At 30.4% G+C, this 15,052-nt stretch overlaps 2 protein-coding genes across 2 annotated transcripts; both read left to right on the plus strand.

Annotated features, from left to right (window-relative positions):
• The first annotated feature begins 6,814 nt into the window (after window positions 1–6,814).
• Window positions 6,815–8,074, plus strand: LOC124840260 (putative F-box/FBD/LRR-repeat protein At1g78760). The gene is made up of 2 exons (XM_088111358.1): window positions 6,815–7,771; window positions 7,907–8,074. The coding sequence occupies exons 1-2, from the start codon at window positions 6,815–6,817 to the stop codon at window positions 8,072–8,074; spliced, it is 1,125 nt and encodes a 374-aa protein (XP_087967484.1).
• Window positions 8,075–10,289: 2,215 nt separating this feature from the next.
• Window positions 10,290–14,056, plus strand: LOC124840261 (mediator of RNA polymerase II transcription subunit 11). Its single transcript, XM_047316282.2, has 4 exons — window positions 10,290–10,449; window positions 11,784–11,874; window positions 11,973–12,089; window positions 13,578–14,056. Exons 2-4 carry the CDS (start codon window positions 11,821–11,823, stop codon window positions 13,752–13,754), a joined length of 348 nt encoding a protein of 115 aa, XP_047172238.2. The 5' UTR covers window positions 10,290–10,449; window positions 11,784–11,820; the 3' UTR covers window positions 13,755–14,056.
• Window positions 14,057–15,052: the final 996 nt, after the last annotated feature.

Raw genomic sequence — 15,052 nt, forward strand, 5'->3', positions numbered from 1 at the left:
GATTTTCTTTAACTATTTTTTTCTATTTTCTTGCTTAACCATTTTGCATTAAGTAAGAAAAACTTGTGCTCTCTACTGCATGTGTGGGTGTCCACAATAGTCCTCAATTTCCACGTATCCACTACCTCCATATAACCAGAGTATGCCACCCAAGGGCATTGTCCTTTTGCATCCACACATTTCAACCTTATTCTTCTCTTATCATTTTTAACAAATTCTATATTTTTTCCATTTTCTAATGCATACGTTTTGATTGCATCCAAAATGTCTTGTTTGTCAACAAAATATGTTCCCACTTCTCATTTAAAATCAATCATAGTGCTGGAGTAATTAACTCTCCAGACAAACCTTTGTCATTACCAAAACTTATATCATCATCATCCAAATCCCAGTCAATTGTATCACTTAATGATGACCTTTCACATTCATGTGAAACATTTTCCACTTCAGCGTGCATATTACCAGAGCAATCTCCTTCTCTTAAGTCACACTCAACATTTATGTCAACTATCCCCTTCATATTATTAAACTCAACATTACCACCATCAACTTATGTACTCCAATCACGAACATTAATTTCCTCCTATACAAATGATATATGATTCACGAACTTGTTCCTCTATGTCACCTAAGTTTTGTGTTACATCACCATCTTTCTGTGTTTCACTATCACGTACACCCCTACCATCATTTATTTCTCTTGTGTCACCCATGTCTTTTGTTACACCACCATCTCCCTATGTTTCACCATCACGTACAACCTCACCATTATCTATTTCTTTCGTGTCACTTATATCTTGTGTTACATCAACATCTCCTTGTGTGTTCACTATCACGTATACTCTCACCATCATCTATTTGTGTTGTGTTACCCTTGACTTTTGTTTCACCATCATCTTCTTCACATTTACCATTATGTACATCCTCACCACACTCATGTAATACTGGTGCAACTTCTTCATCTGTTTCATCACCAACATATTCAATTGTGTCTATCACTTTAGGTTCAAACACTGTGTGCACCACGAATAAATGAACCTCGCCATTTAACCTAGCTAAGTTGACCATATGCATGGCTCTAGTGTCATCACACAAAGGCTCTAACCTGTCATCCAACACAAAACCACATCCTACAGAGTACTACAAATCTTTGAATCTAACATACCCAAACCCTTTCAGTACACTTACTTCAACAAAACTTAAGGTTTTAGTTTCCCCTTCATACTTCAGCCTATCGTCGTTGACGAACTTTCCCCTATGGTGAATAACTACCTCAATATCCTCCTCCATCATAGACAGCACAACAAAAAAATTTCTACACCTACAAATAATCATATAACGACCAAAAACATCATATATTAAAAGCAAAACACAGTGAAAATGACACACCAAAACAACTTTAAAAGTGGGGGATAAGGGGGACCACACCGCAATAACCATACAAAGCCATGAAAACATTGTGGGACAACCCTATTATCCACCTTTTGAAAAACAAATGCCATATCATGACAAAAAGCACCCAACAATAAATTGAAACCCCCAATAGTACATATATTCACCTTCGATGCGATTCACCTCGAAGCACCTCATGATTGACTTGCAACCTCGTGATTCCAGCCAACAATACCCGATTCCAAGCAATAATACCCTAATTTTGCTCAATTACTCTCTAATTTCAATCGCTCTCTCAATCCTAATTTTGATCTCTCTCACTGAATCGATTTCCAATTTGGAATGGAATGGTAGAACCCTAATTTCATGACAAATATTTTCAATTTCAAATTTTAATAGATTTAAAATTGTTTAATATACGAAAATCCACGTACCATGGGGCCTGCCATGTAATTTAATGAAATCAGGTCACAACAACACATCATCTTAAATTTAACTTTGTTATCTCAATTTAACCGCAGGAATCAAATTGCATTAATTTTTTACAATGAATTATTAAAATAAATGTAGTCCAAATAAATATAAGTTGAATTATTTTATAATTAAAAGATTTAAAGGACCTTACTGTGTTCTTTAATGTATTTATTAGACTAAGTAGAAACATATTCTAATGTTATTTGTAAAATTATTTTTATTATAGAGTTATGTATTTTAAATTTCATATATTATATAATTTTTACATTTTTATTGAATATGAAAATTTTGAGTTATATTTACATTTCTGACTCGTACTAATTATTTGGAGCTGTGTACTGGAAAAATTAGTCGTAGAATTTGTATTTGGAAAATAATTTTTAATATTATGTAATATAGTTATTAAAGAAATAAATTTTCATTTTTGTGAAAAAAAAATTTAAAGATAAAATAATAAATGTAAAACAGGTATAAAAATTTAATAAGTATTAATACTTATTAAATATATGTCACACGATTGGAAACAAATAATTTAATATTACATTTTTTTAACATTTAATAAATGTTTGCTCGTACTTTTGCTCATATTTTTTTTCTTTACATTATCCGACGAAGATAAATGACACATGTGAAAAGTAAAACAGAGATAAAAGACTGGTTTCAAAACTATTTAAACACATATCTTATGTAATTAAGTTAATTAGTAATTAATCTTATGTAATTAAGTTGATCAAATTTTTATAATTAAATTATTTCGATAATAATAGTTGTATACTTGATTTAAATTATATATATATATATATATATATATATATATATATTTTCAATATATAATAAAACACAATTTCAAATTTTCTTTCTTTCTTATATTGTATTAAATTAAATTCTGTCCTAACAAAATTTGATTTTGTTAAATGTATTGTTTTACTCATTATTTAACCCCTATCTAATTAAAATAATAAAAATAATATATATTTTTCATTAACTATGGTATTATTTTATATTTATTATAAAACTAACATTTTTCTAATAGTTGGAGACAAGTAGTATGACTAGGTAAAGATAACATTTCACCTATTTAACAGAAAAATTAATCAGGAAATTAGAAAAATATAAAAACTTTAACTATTCAATAAAAAATTAATATAAACTCAATACAAAATACTTACATTTACAAAAATTTAAAACATAATTAAGTCTATTATATATCGAATATATTTATATATTATAATTTGTAATAATAAATTTTAAACTTGTATATCTTCGTGATCTTAATATCTCCTTCAAATTGTTACTTTTAACACATTAAACCTCCAGCATTAATTACATTTGTTTTCACCTATTTCTATTATAATAATAAAATAGTATTATTATGATTATTCATATTTAATTTCATTATTTATACACATTGCTTACATTTATTTAGATTATTAGTAACACTGAATTTTACAGTTTGTATTCTCATTATTTACGTACAATAATTAATAATTATAATTTTTAAAGTTGTAAATTTTCAATATCTTAATAGTTTTTGTTTTAATTATTAAATATTATCTTATAAAACATTTTATATTACTCTCTATCCTATATTACTGTTTCATATGCAAAAACAGGTTAAAATATACAAGAGAGATTGTTGAATTGTATTTTAAGACTTTTTTGAAACTTTTTCGTATATAGTTTGATAATAGACAAATGATAAGGTAAACATGACATACAATCTAACAATGATAATATAAACATGAGACACAGTCTACCAATAGTTTTCTTAAAGATATTATGGGATAAGATACTCATATGTAACTATACATTTTGATGGGCACCAAACTAACAATTTCAATTTTGTTTTTTTTAAAAAACAAACTCCCTTTATTAAGTTAAATTAGTCTCTTATTTTATTAAGTTAAATTAATCTCTTTATCCCTTTGTACGTACGAGATCTTTTTAAATAGGATGACAAAAAGGACAAGATTCTATAAGTGAATTTGGCCAATTCGTTTATTTTAGACAGTTCGACCAACAAGACCATATGTTAGATCGATCAGTTCGTCTATCACATGAACTCTTTCATCTTATTAGCTCAACCATCTAATTCATCTCGACCAGATTAGCCAACTCGTCCATCCTGACAATCTTGTCAACTCGACCATCACGCCAACCCATTTAGGCCAATCCATCTATCGCGTCCATCATATTAGTCACGTCCATTCCGTTCAACTCGACCATCGCATCAACCCAACCATCAGTCCATCTCGTCCATTGAAGCCAGCTTGACAATCCTATCCATCCAGCCAGATCGTTCAGCTAGTCATCCAGCCAGGTTGTCCATCTTGTCAGTTCGTCCATCCCATCCAATCCGCCCATTCAGGTCATCCCATCCATCGCAGCTAACCCAGTCATCCCGTTCATCCTAGCCAAATCAGCTAGTTGGTCCATCCACGTCAGCTTGGCCATCACTCTTATCGCAACCACCTAGGCTAGTCCCGCCTAATCAGTCATCTCGTTCATCCTGGCCATCAAGTCAGCCTGGTCAATCCCCTCAATTCCAACTAGCCCGTCCATCCTAGTCATCCTCGATAGCCCGACCATCTTGTCCATCCCGTCAGTCTGACCATCCCATCTATCTCATCCAGTCCATCTCGACCATCCCATCAACCCATCCATCCAGTCCATCTTGACCATCCCTGTCAACTCGGCCATCAGGTGCATCCAGGCCAACTCGGTAGACCGATCAACCGGTCCATCCCGTCAACTAATCCATCACGTCCATCTCGGTCATCCCTTTCAAACGATAACTAAAAACCATACTATAAACACTAAAAGATGAAGCTAACAAGGACACCATAATAACAACCTAAAACAACTTCTTTCATAACCATGAGACAAAAAGAAATGCGATTGAAGAAAACCTAACCTTCAAATGCAGAAGAAGAAAAAACTTTCAAGAAGAAGAAGTTGAGACTGAATAAGAAGGTGAAGGACTGAAAAAGTAATGCAAGAAGAAGAGGAAGTAGGGAATTTATGTGGAAAAGAAAGCGGGGAATTTAAGTGACAAAAGGATAAATGACTAAAAAACCAAAAAAATGTACATGTGTCATGAAATCAAATTGGACTTTAGGTATTTCCCTAGGGTATTGCTTTCCTATATAAATAGTTGACTAGAAATAACAAAACATTTTACTTGAGAAAATTTTATACTAGTTTGTCTATAATCAGCATACTACATTTAGTTTTTAATCAACGTGATCAAATTTCACCAGGCAAACAAACCAATGTTACGATGATATAAATGTGTATTAGTTAGATTTCAATGACTTCTAACTAAAGCAATTCAAATATTATTTGAATATGCATTCATTTTTTGGTTAAAAATCCAAACATTGTTTGAACGATTATCACTATTTGTTAAGATATTAAATAATATTTAGAATACAATCATTCTTAGCAAGGACACTAAGTATTCTTTATAAAAGAAGTCACTTCTAATTAAGACATTGAATATTATTTGGAACACATTACGTTTTAACTAAAAAAACTAAAAAAATTGAATATTATTTGAAACATAATCACTTTTTTAACCCATTATTTCTTCTTGGTGTTCTTTTCTTCAACTTTTAAAAACTTCATTGAGATAAAAGTCGTTGTGAATCCTTTTATGCTCTGTTATAGTGTTTTAACTTAAATCTTTATTTTACTGTTTAGTTCATTCACTTGTGAATTTAGGATTACATGATATGTATCTAATAGTAAATGTTAATCTCCCTTTCAAGCAACATTTTGATATTTGGAGTGACTTATTAGACTTTGGTCAAAGAGGTTTTATTCAAATTGAAGGAAAAATGTAGAACTATACGAGATAGAGAGTCGTTTCATAATTGTCATTGATCACTTTAGAATTTGTATTGACTTGAAACAATTTTAGCACCTCTTTCAAAATATCATCGTGGTACAACATGGATACATATATTCTAATGTAATTTTTGCTTACTAAAACATAGTGCAAACATATCTCTATACACAAAACTCATTTCGTCTCACATAATCTATTTTATAATTAAATAACATTGAATCAAAACATATAGGATCTAATGAACTTTTCTCTAGCATTTTCTTTTATATATTATGAGTTATTAATATTTTTCTCTCATTCTATTGTAATCAATTACACATTATGTTATATATTCATACATTTATATACATATCTATCAATAAATTTTACAGTGGTATATGATCTTTATTAAATTTTATTATTAAATATCTCTCCATGCCTTTTATTTATTTACGGAAAGACCTCACTGTTTATATCTTTCTGTATTGATAACATACACATAAAGTAACTTGACACTTCTGACTAAATATTAACATTTGCATCATTTATTGTTATTGAATAAAATTAATATATAATTTTCATTGTATGATAAATTAATAAATGTATGAAATTATATAAGTAAAATTCTATCAAATATGTCAAGTAATTAAATTAAAAAATATTCTTCCATAGTATCAGACAAAATATTGTTCAAACGCGGATCGATTAATATTTGCATACACTGTAATCTAATCACAATTTTTCCGATATAGTAATAAATATATTCAAAATCATACCAACAATTACTGATGTCAATGTCTTTACACTCATAATATACATTGCCATTAATCTTAAAAACAAATAGTAGATTACAATAAATAATATAGGCATAAAATTTAATAACACAGTCACGTATTAAGTAAAATATAAATTAATGAAAAATTAACAATTTCACCTTCCTAATATGATCAAGATTTTAATGCAGTACGATGGTTCAAACTTTTGTATTGTCTGATGCAATATTCTACAAACTGTTGCTTATAAAAGACAAGTAATATTGTCTTGTTCTTCACAAACTCGTTTTACCCTTTAACTATCACTTTCTGCTACCACAGTGTAGAACTGAAAAAGTAGAAAGTGATGGCTCCAAAACGTAAACAAATTGAGGGAGAGTTGGTAATGAAAAGAAAGAGACAGAAGAGAAGATGCAGAAAAGATGAGAAGGACAGAATCAGTGAATTGCCTGATTGTGTTTTGCTCCACATAATGAGTTTTATGAGCACAAAAGCTGCTATTCAAACATGTGTTCTGTCTAAAAGATGGAAGAATCTCTGCAAATGTCTCACCAGTCTCACATTCTGTGCCAGATACACTGGGGACATTTGTTTCAGAAAATTTGTGTCATGGGTTTTGTCTAGCAGAGATCATTCTCATTCCCTGCTAAATCTTGTAGTTATAAGTCCAACTGAGTCTGAAGTTCTAGACTTGATCATGAAATATGCTATGGTTCATGATGTGCAGCGTTTGACAATGCGTATAGATTTAACATGCAAACCTGCATTTCGTTCCCTCCCTTTCATCTTTTCTTGTAAGTCTTTGACATCCCTCAAGATTTGCAATGTTTATGATCCAAATGTGATGGTGATTCCAGACTCTTTGCACTTGCCCTTTCTAAAAAGTCTGCATCTTGAACGTGTTAAGTTTACTGCAACTACTGCCGATGCTGAGTATGTTGAGCCTTTTTCAAACTGTCGCGTGTTAGAAACTTTGTACCTTCGAAACTGCTCTATGCAAAATGATTCACAAGCTCTCTGCATATCTAATAATACCCTTTTCAGCATCAAGATATACAGTTACAATATATTTGCTGAAAAAAAAGCTTACAACATTGCACTTTCTACTCCGAATCTTCGTTCTTTCACCATCAAGGGTGTTAATAATCACCATCTCTCTTCTGTGTGCAATCTACCTCTTCTTGGAGCCGTGAGTATTGGCTTGTTTATGGTGAAAAGTTCAATCATCGTAAAACTGATGCAAGCACTGGCCAATGCAAGGATATTGACTCTCGGTTCATTTACCCTTCAAGCAATACTAGTTGTAAGTTCTTTTAGCATTCATTTTGTTTTGCTCCTCATATTTTTTATGCTCAAAACATGTCTGCATTCATATGAAGAGAAAAAAGAGATTGCAGTACTGAGTCATGCATGTATCCAATTTGCTCTAACTGTGCAGGATCTCTCTGATGGTTCAACAAGACTTCAACCACCCTGCTTTGTTAGATTGGAATCATTGAGAGTGAAAAGCAAATTGATAGAACTTTTTGATGGACAAATAAGCAAAGTTGTGAAGTACTTGCTTCGAAACTCTCCAAGGACCAGAGTTGGTGTCACAAGGAATTAAATTGATCCTTATAGTTAGAGATTTTTGCATAAGATCCAGCTTTTGCTTGTTTTATGTCTTCCTTTCTGTCCCAGATGCTCTCTTACAGCTAAAGATGGGTTGCAATAATGTAATAAGCTACTTGTTTATCAGACTTGTCGCAGATCTATTTGTTTATTCCTTTGTTGTTGAGGAAGGATGGTAGGCAAAAATGTTGTGTCTGCAATATAATAGAAACTTCCTTAAAAAGCAAATATTATTCCTGTTATTTGCATATTATCACAATTTTTTTCATGACATCATCAGTTTGAGCTGTCTCTGATGTTTTTTACTACTTATTGATCAAAACCTTCATATAATCCTTGAAGAATGAAACAGATGAAGGAAGAAATTTACTTAACAAAGTAAAAGATTATACCAACGATATTTGTTGAACCCGACTGATATCTAATATTGTGTAACATGTATGCCAGACATGAAAATTCTTATCACGTTTAAGATATAGGATTTTAAAATTTTGTATGTTTCGTATCATTTAAAAATCGAAGTAAAAAATAGTTTAAATATTTTTTTCTTTCATTAATATTTTTAAGACAATTATATGACGAAACATAAATTCCAAAGATGTTTTTAACTACTGCTTTGTTTTTCATCCACCACTTGACACCATAGACCTTATTATTATTCAATGGGAACCATCTTTTTCTTTTCTTGTATTTATGAAATTTTAACTTTTCATAATCGTGGTGTAGTTTTTTATTTCAAAATAATGATATATTAACATAATATTTTATAATATTTTGATACATTACCCATATATATTCTTTATTAAATTTAAAATACGTTAATGAGAAAATGTGTTATGTTATAACTTCAAAGATTTTCAGAATTATGCCAGAAGTATACATCTCACTTGTATAATAGGCTTCAGTTTTGATATTATTCTTCCCTAATGAACTAGCAGCAGTATCCCATACTTATAAATATCACAAATTTCTGACGGCTCCACCAAAACCACTGCAACATATAAATAAATCATTAAAATAAAAATGAAGCATGTATATGGATATTGTTTTTTAATCAAGTGTCACATGTGTCTTACATATATCAAATCATAATATAATATCAGGGTTAAATATGCTTTATAAAAATATTTTAGATTTAGTTTCTTTTTTAAATTTTGATATATTTTTATTTTTGTCAATAAGAAAACTATAAATGTTTGTTTCATTTAAGATAATAATCAAAATATATCAAAATTTAAAAAAGAAACTAAATCTAAAATTATTTGATAATTAAAAGACTAAAAACATATTTAATCATATAATTTTATAACAATTTATATAATATATATATATATATATATATATATATATATATATATATATATATATATATATATATATATAAAAGGAAGAAGTGAGTGAGATATGTTAATTCAGTTCAACTCATAATATTACAAAATTCACATAAGGAAAAAATTGAACCAAAATCATTAAGCCATTGACTAATTGTTTTTTAAAATATACTTTTTTTTAAAATGAAAATTTTAAGAAAACACTTACTTAAAAATAACTTATATATATAATTAAGTTACTCTAAATTTTAAAAATAGGACAACCTAATGTAAATGATTAATTATAAGAGTCAAATTATAAAGAAAAATAAATAATTTTAATTGTTGTTTTTCTTCTAAATCCTAGTTGTACTATATACTATTTTGGGTTAAATATGTTTTTAGTCCCTAAACTATTACCGTTTCTGGTTTTCGTCCCTCTTTCAAAATAAGATACAATTTGGTCCTCATTATTTTCAAAATTTTGGTTTTAGTCCTCGAAAACTAACACCGTTAAAAATGTGGTAGTTTTCGAGGTTAGTTTTTCGAGGATTAAAACCAAAGTTTCGAGGACTAAAACTAGAGTTTCGAAAAAAATGAGGACCAAATTGTACCTTATTTTGAAAGAGGGACGAAAATCAGAAAAGGACAATAGTTTAGGGACTGAAAACACTATTTTAATGTAAGAAGAAAATAATTTATGAAAAATTTAAAAAAAAACAATAAATGATTCACAATTAAGATAATCAACTTGATTTAACTTAATATAAAAATATTTAAAAAAAAAGAATAATTTTAAGGACCAATTAGATGGAATTGAACTTTAAGGTATTTATTTATAAAAGTAATGAAATTTGAAAGATACTTAAAATTAAAGTTTATTGTATTGCATCTATTTAGTTGACTTGCAAAAACATTCTCTCAATTCCATTCTTTCTTCTTTTCCTTCCTCTGCAGGCATTGAACAACTTTTTCCTTGTTTCCGAGAAAACTCTATTTCAACCAGCACAGTTGATTTCAGCGTCCTTCTGTTCACGGCAGCAAAGTCTCATCTTACACTGTCAGTGATCAATTTGATTTCCTTTCTTCCTTCATTTGCTTGTATTTTTCTTATGTTTCCTTACATAATCGTATATGTAAATCTCAGAAGGGTGTTCTGAAGTGGTTCTGGGTTAGTGATTTACCGTGAAAATTGGTTATGGGTTCGAAAACCTGATCTGATTTAGTCTGTAACCAGTTTCAGAGTGTATTCTGTGAAAAACACTTTGATGACGGAACCCTAAATGAGTTGTTAGACGCATTCAACCAGAAGCTGTCAATTCATTAGTATTATTTTAGAATAACAGTACTAGAACAATAATAAGTTCAAAACAAAAGAAAAACGGTTCGATTAAGTCATGTTGAGTGGGATCGATTTGTTCTCCTCATAGCCCCACCCATTGAAATGGACAACTGCTAGAGTGCCAAGAACCTGTTTGATGAAATACTTAATAGAAATTTAGGTATGTAGAATGTAATGGTACAGGGTTGACCAATTTTGAAATGTTCGAAGCCAAAGAAGAGTATTATTTACTCTACTTTTTAGAATGAAAGAGTTGGGTTTCATGAAAAAGGGAGTAATTAGAATTTTTCTACGAAACCATATATACATCTATAGTTAATATCCACAAAGCAGGAGATGAATAAATGACTCATGGAAGCCTCTAGTCCGAGAACATTTCAAGGCTAATATTGATGCTTCCGTTGTCACTAACAGAGGTGCTGGTTAAGGGGTGGTGTTTAGCGACTGTGCTGGCCAGATTTTGGCATCTGCTACGTGCCTACATCTCATCTCATCTACTGTCGTGAAAAGCAGTTGCAGAAGCTCTTAGCTTTAGATGGGCTATCCAAACAGCAAAGGATTATTGTTCCCTAAAGTGATTTCTGAAATTGACTGTAAGATTCTTGGCATTCAAGGGTTAATCCAAATAGAACATATATATAAATGGTGTAGTAAATGAGTGTAAAGCCCATGCTCATGGTTTGTTGGAAGTAGATTTGCTTCCTGCAAGATGAGAAGGAAATATTCTAACTGATAGAGATAGAGGCACAATGCTCTAGCCGTGACCTGTGAACTTCATGAGAGAGATAAACAAGATGTCCGAGTCACAGAAAATGTTAAAGAAGAAACAATTTTTTTCTCTTTCATTTTACTATTTATCAATTGGTATTTTATGATATTCTAGATGGCCATTTTTACCATTCTATTGACTAATAAATCCTTACATTCTGATGCATCCCAATCCGACACTTGTTACAGTTGTCACTTTATGTGATTATGAAATTGTTAATTGTGCATTTGATGCTTTTGAAGTCTTATGGATCATTTTGTTCTCCACATAATTTATTGTATAGACCTGAATTTGAGAAGGAACACTAGGAGTCCGCATCCATGGATTCACAGGGCCAGACAACTTCTTTGCAGAGACTTCAGAATGTAGAAAAGGTAAATTTTGAAAACGTTTACAAAAGGGTCCTGAATGTCACAGGACATTATAGTTTGTTTTAATTGATTTTTCCCCCCTTTTCTGCTGGTCATTGTAGAGAATCGTGAAGGTTTTGGAGCTTGCCGGAGGAGTAATGGATGAGCTTGCAAGCCCTGTTGGTCCTAGGAAAGATGTGGTCCAAAATCACTGCCTTGAGTTCATGCAATTAATCAAGGTCCTTGTCTCACAGAAATCAATTTACTTTTTGGTGTATACATGTATATTAACCATGTGTTTGGATCTGTGTTCATGGATGCTTCGTCTGCTTCACAGCAGAAGCTACTATATGTAGCCTCTGCGTTTTTCTCTATGATTTTTGGATATATACACAACTTCGTCACATACTAAAGGGGTTGGCCTTATGGGTTCAAGTCCCAAAATGAGCACACTACCAAAATGGCATCAGTCTAATTAATGATTGAATTTAGTGAAAAAAATTAATGAAAAGATATTTTTTTGTTGATAATATCTCCATTAGCCCTGTATTACGGATGTCAACTCTACTAGGAGAGAAAAATGAATATAAGCTGTTACTCTCTACATTTCTAGAACTTGAGATAGAACATACCCCAAATCTTCCTCTCCCTATATCTTAATATCCTATATTTGCCAAACTTGTTAGAAACGTACGCTTCTTACTAAAACAACTCTGACTATACTCCCTTAATTAACCGAAACCCAGTCCCATAGCACCACCGATATTACTTGCAGCCAGGATTTCTATGAACTGGAATTTGAACTTTTTGGTATTGCTATACATAAATGTTTTAAATAATGACATTCTAAACATGTGTCAACGACATTATGACAGGAGCTTTGTGTATTATGAGGGCCTTAAGTTTCACATAGAGAGTAATATGGGATGCTGGGTGGAGTCTTTGAATATTTGGTTCTCCCCCATAATAGCTAGTTTTTAAGGATGTGTTTCCAAGTGTTTGGATGCTTATGACATTATAATTTCAAAAAGTATCTTTTTTATTTTAAAAAGATAGAATTAGTGATTACCTAGCAACATTATATTTAAACTAAAAGCTTTTATTTTTAACTTCAACTTAAAGTAGTCTCCGAGCTCCAAAAATCGTGAGGCTAAAATCTACCAGTGTTCTTGTTATTACAGCCTATTACACGTTCCTCATAAATTTGGTCTTTGTGTTTTAGCAAAATTATAGTTTGATATATTCAAAATATTCTTATTCATATTTAAAATTAAGGCTGAATTGTTCGAGACAAATTACATAATTAGTCAGGTTACTCAAACAATACTAAGCTATGACAAGTAAACTAAACATAAAACTCAATGAACCCAAATTGTAGATATGAAATGAATTCCTATTTTTGCTCAGATATATATAATTTAAATCTCAACTAATAAGTGCACAAGTGCATATATATTGGTAATTGGTACTTGTAAATGGAATTTCTTTTATAATATAAATTGTCAAGAAATAGTTTCGTTTGCTTTGTATAGTATTTGTTAAATTACTTGAGTGTGAAATCTGTATATATATGAAAAGTTTACTTATCCTTAATTAAATAATGAAAATGCAGTGGATTTTTCAAAGCAAAGCAGTGAACTTATGATCAACTGACTCTGTTTTGTTCGAGTTCATCATGAATTTTATGCTCAAACTTGTGCTTTAACTATTATTTTCAAATGTTTCAGGACATTCAGGTGGCATTGCGTGACGAAATCAAAAGTGCTTGTGAATATCGTCCATTTGAGAAATGTGACTATGGTCCAAGAATAGCCAATGAGATTTGTCACAAAAAGGTGGAATTTATTATGTCACAATTGGATGCAATGAAACAAACTATAGATGAATATCATGCGGCATTTTGAAAATGTAGAATCCTGGGTTACCTCCCAGTAATGAGGAATTGCTTGTTACTAGTTAGTGTGTAGTTTTGGGTAAGGTAATAATTACCTTGGGAGAGAAAGGAAATCAGTGTATTTATTTAGATGGTTATATAGAAGAGTATCCTATTCGATTTGGGATTGTCATGCTCCTCCTATCTTACTAGGGCCAGCATAGTTTTTTCATTTATTTTGTGGACTATGCGGACAACAGTTAGAGTGTACCTGTGCTATCATGTGCACTTTAACATCTTACAATGGTTATAAAGTTTTAGATTCTTGACCCAGATCACAAAAGTATGATCTTTCAAGGCTGGTGTGTATGACTTTAATTATTATAGGGATGTGATTCTTGTCCAATTTTTCCCAACCGATTGCATGAGATTTGTCCTTCTGGGAGGAATTTTTGAAAGTAGTTAGAGTTATCGGGATCTCTGCAACTTTTATTACTACATCATCCAGTGAGTCCTGACCAGAACCCAATCTTCTATTGTACATTTCTTCCTACTTGAACATCATCTTCTGTGGCGTCATTAATTTGGTGCGGAAAGAAAATGATTATTACATTAGAAACATGTTGAAAAGTCAATGGCATTTTTTAATTTTAGATGTTCTTTTTCCATATTTTTTTCTTTTTGCTGCATTTCTATATTTTGGATAGTATACTGTCATTAATTTTCAGGAAACTTGACTTTCAGATGAATACTGTCTTTATTTTGGATATACATATTTTTTTCTTAATTCTTTATATATATATATATATATATATATATATATATATATATATATATATATATATATATATATATATTTGGTTCATTGTCTAGTTCACACTACTATGGCGGATTTAGATTTTATAGTTTCAATTTTTATGATGTTTTATTTATCAGTATGTTGTGTTGTATTTTACTATTTGCCGCATCAATAAGAACATTAACATTCATATAATTACATTCTATTATGCTAGGAAGTCATTCAAACTGAGCTGAAGCAAAACATAAATTATTTTACTTTTGGGTCTGGTAGTTATTTATGTTAAAAACCAGTTCAACTGATTTGAAAACATTTGTATTGAATACAAACATGATATTATCTTAATTCAATAATAAAAGACTGGTAGTTTTAATTTTGTTACCTTTTAGATTAATTAAATTAAATTTTTATATAAATGTTATGCTAAATTTTTTATTAAAATTTACATTTTTCATTAAATATTTTTTTTCATTATTTTTAAACCAATTCTAAGTGTATTATTGAAAAGAAATTATTATATTTATATTTGA

Source organism: Vigna umbellata, chromosome 4 (assembly GCF_029865625.1).
Source record: "Vigna umbellata cultivar VRB3 chromosome 4, Vumbellata_1.0, whole genome shotgun sequence".
Taxonomy (NCBI): domain Eukaryota; kingdom Viridiplantae; phylum Streptophyta; class Magnoliopsida; order Fabales; family Fabaceae; genus Vigna; species Vigna umbellata.

What these genes read in the sequence shown, in the direction of transcription:
- LOC124840260 (XM_088111358.1), top strand. Translation starts at nt 6,815, where the DNA reads ATGGCTCCAAAACGTAAACAAATTGAGGGAGAGTTGGTAATGAAAAGA. An exon ending in CCCTTCAAGCAATACTAGTT is followed by an intron (nt 7,772 to 7,906) that starts GTAAGTTCTTTT and finishes CTAACTGTGCAG; the next exon opens with GATCTCTCTGATGGTTCAAC.
- LOC124840261 (XM_047316282.2), top strand. Translation starts at nt 11,821, where the DNA reads ATGGATTCACAGGGCCAGACAACTTCTTTGCAGAGACTTCAGAATGTA. An exon ending in GACTTCAGAATGTAGAAAAG is followed by an intron (nt 11,875 to 11,972) that starts GTAAATTTTGAA and finishes TGGTCATTGTAG; the next exon opens with AGAATCGTGAAGGTTTTGGA. An exon ending in AGTTCATGCAATTAATCAAG is followed by an intron (nt 12,090 to 13,577) that starts GTCCTTGTCTCA and finishes CAAATGTTTCAG; the next exon opens with GACATTCAGGTGGCATTGCG.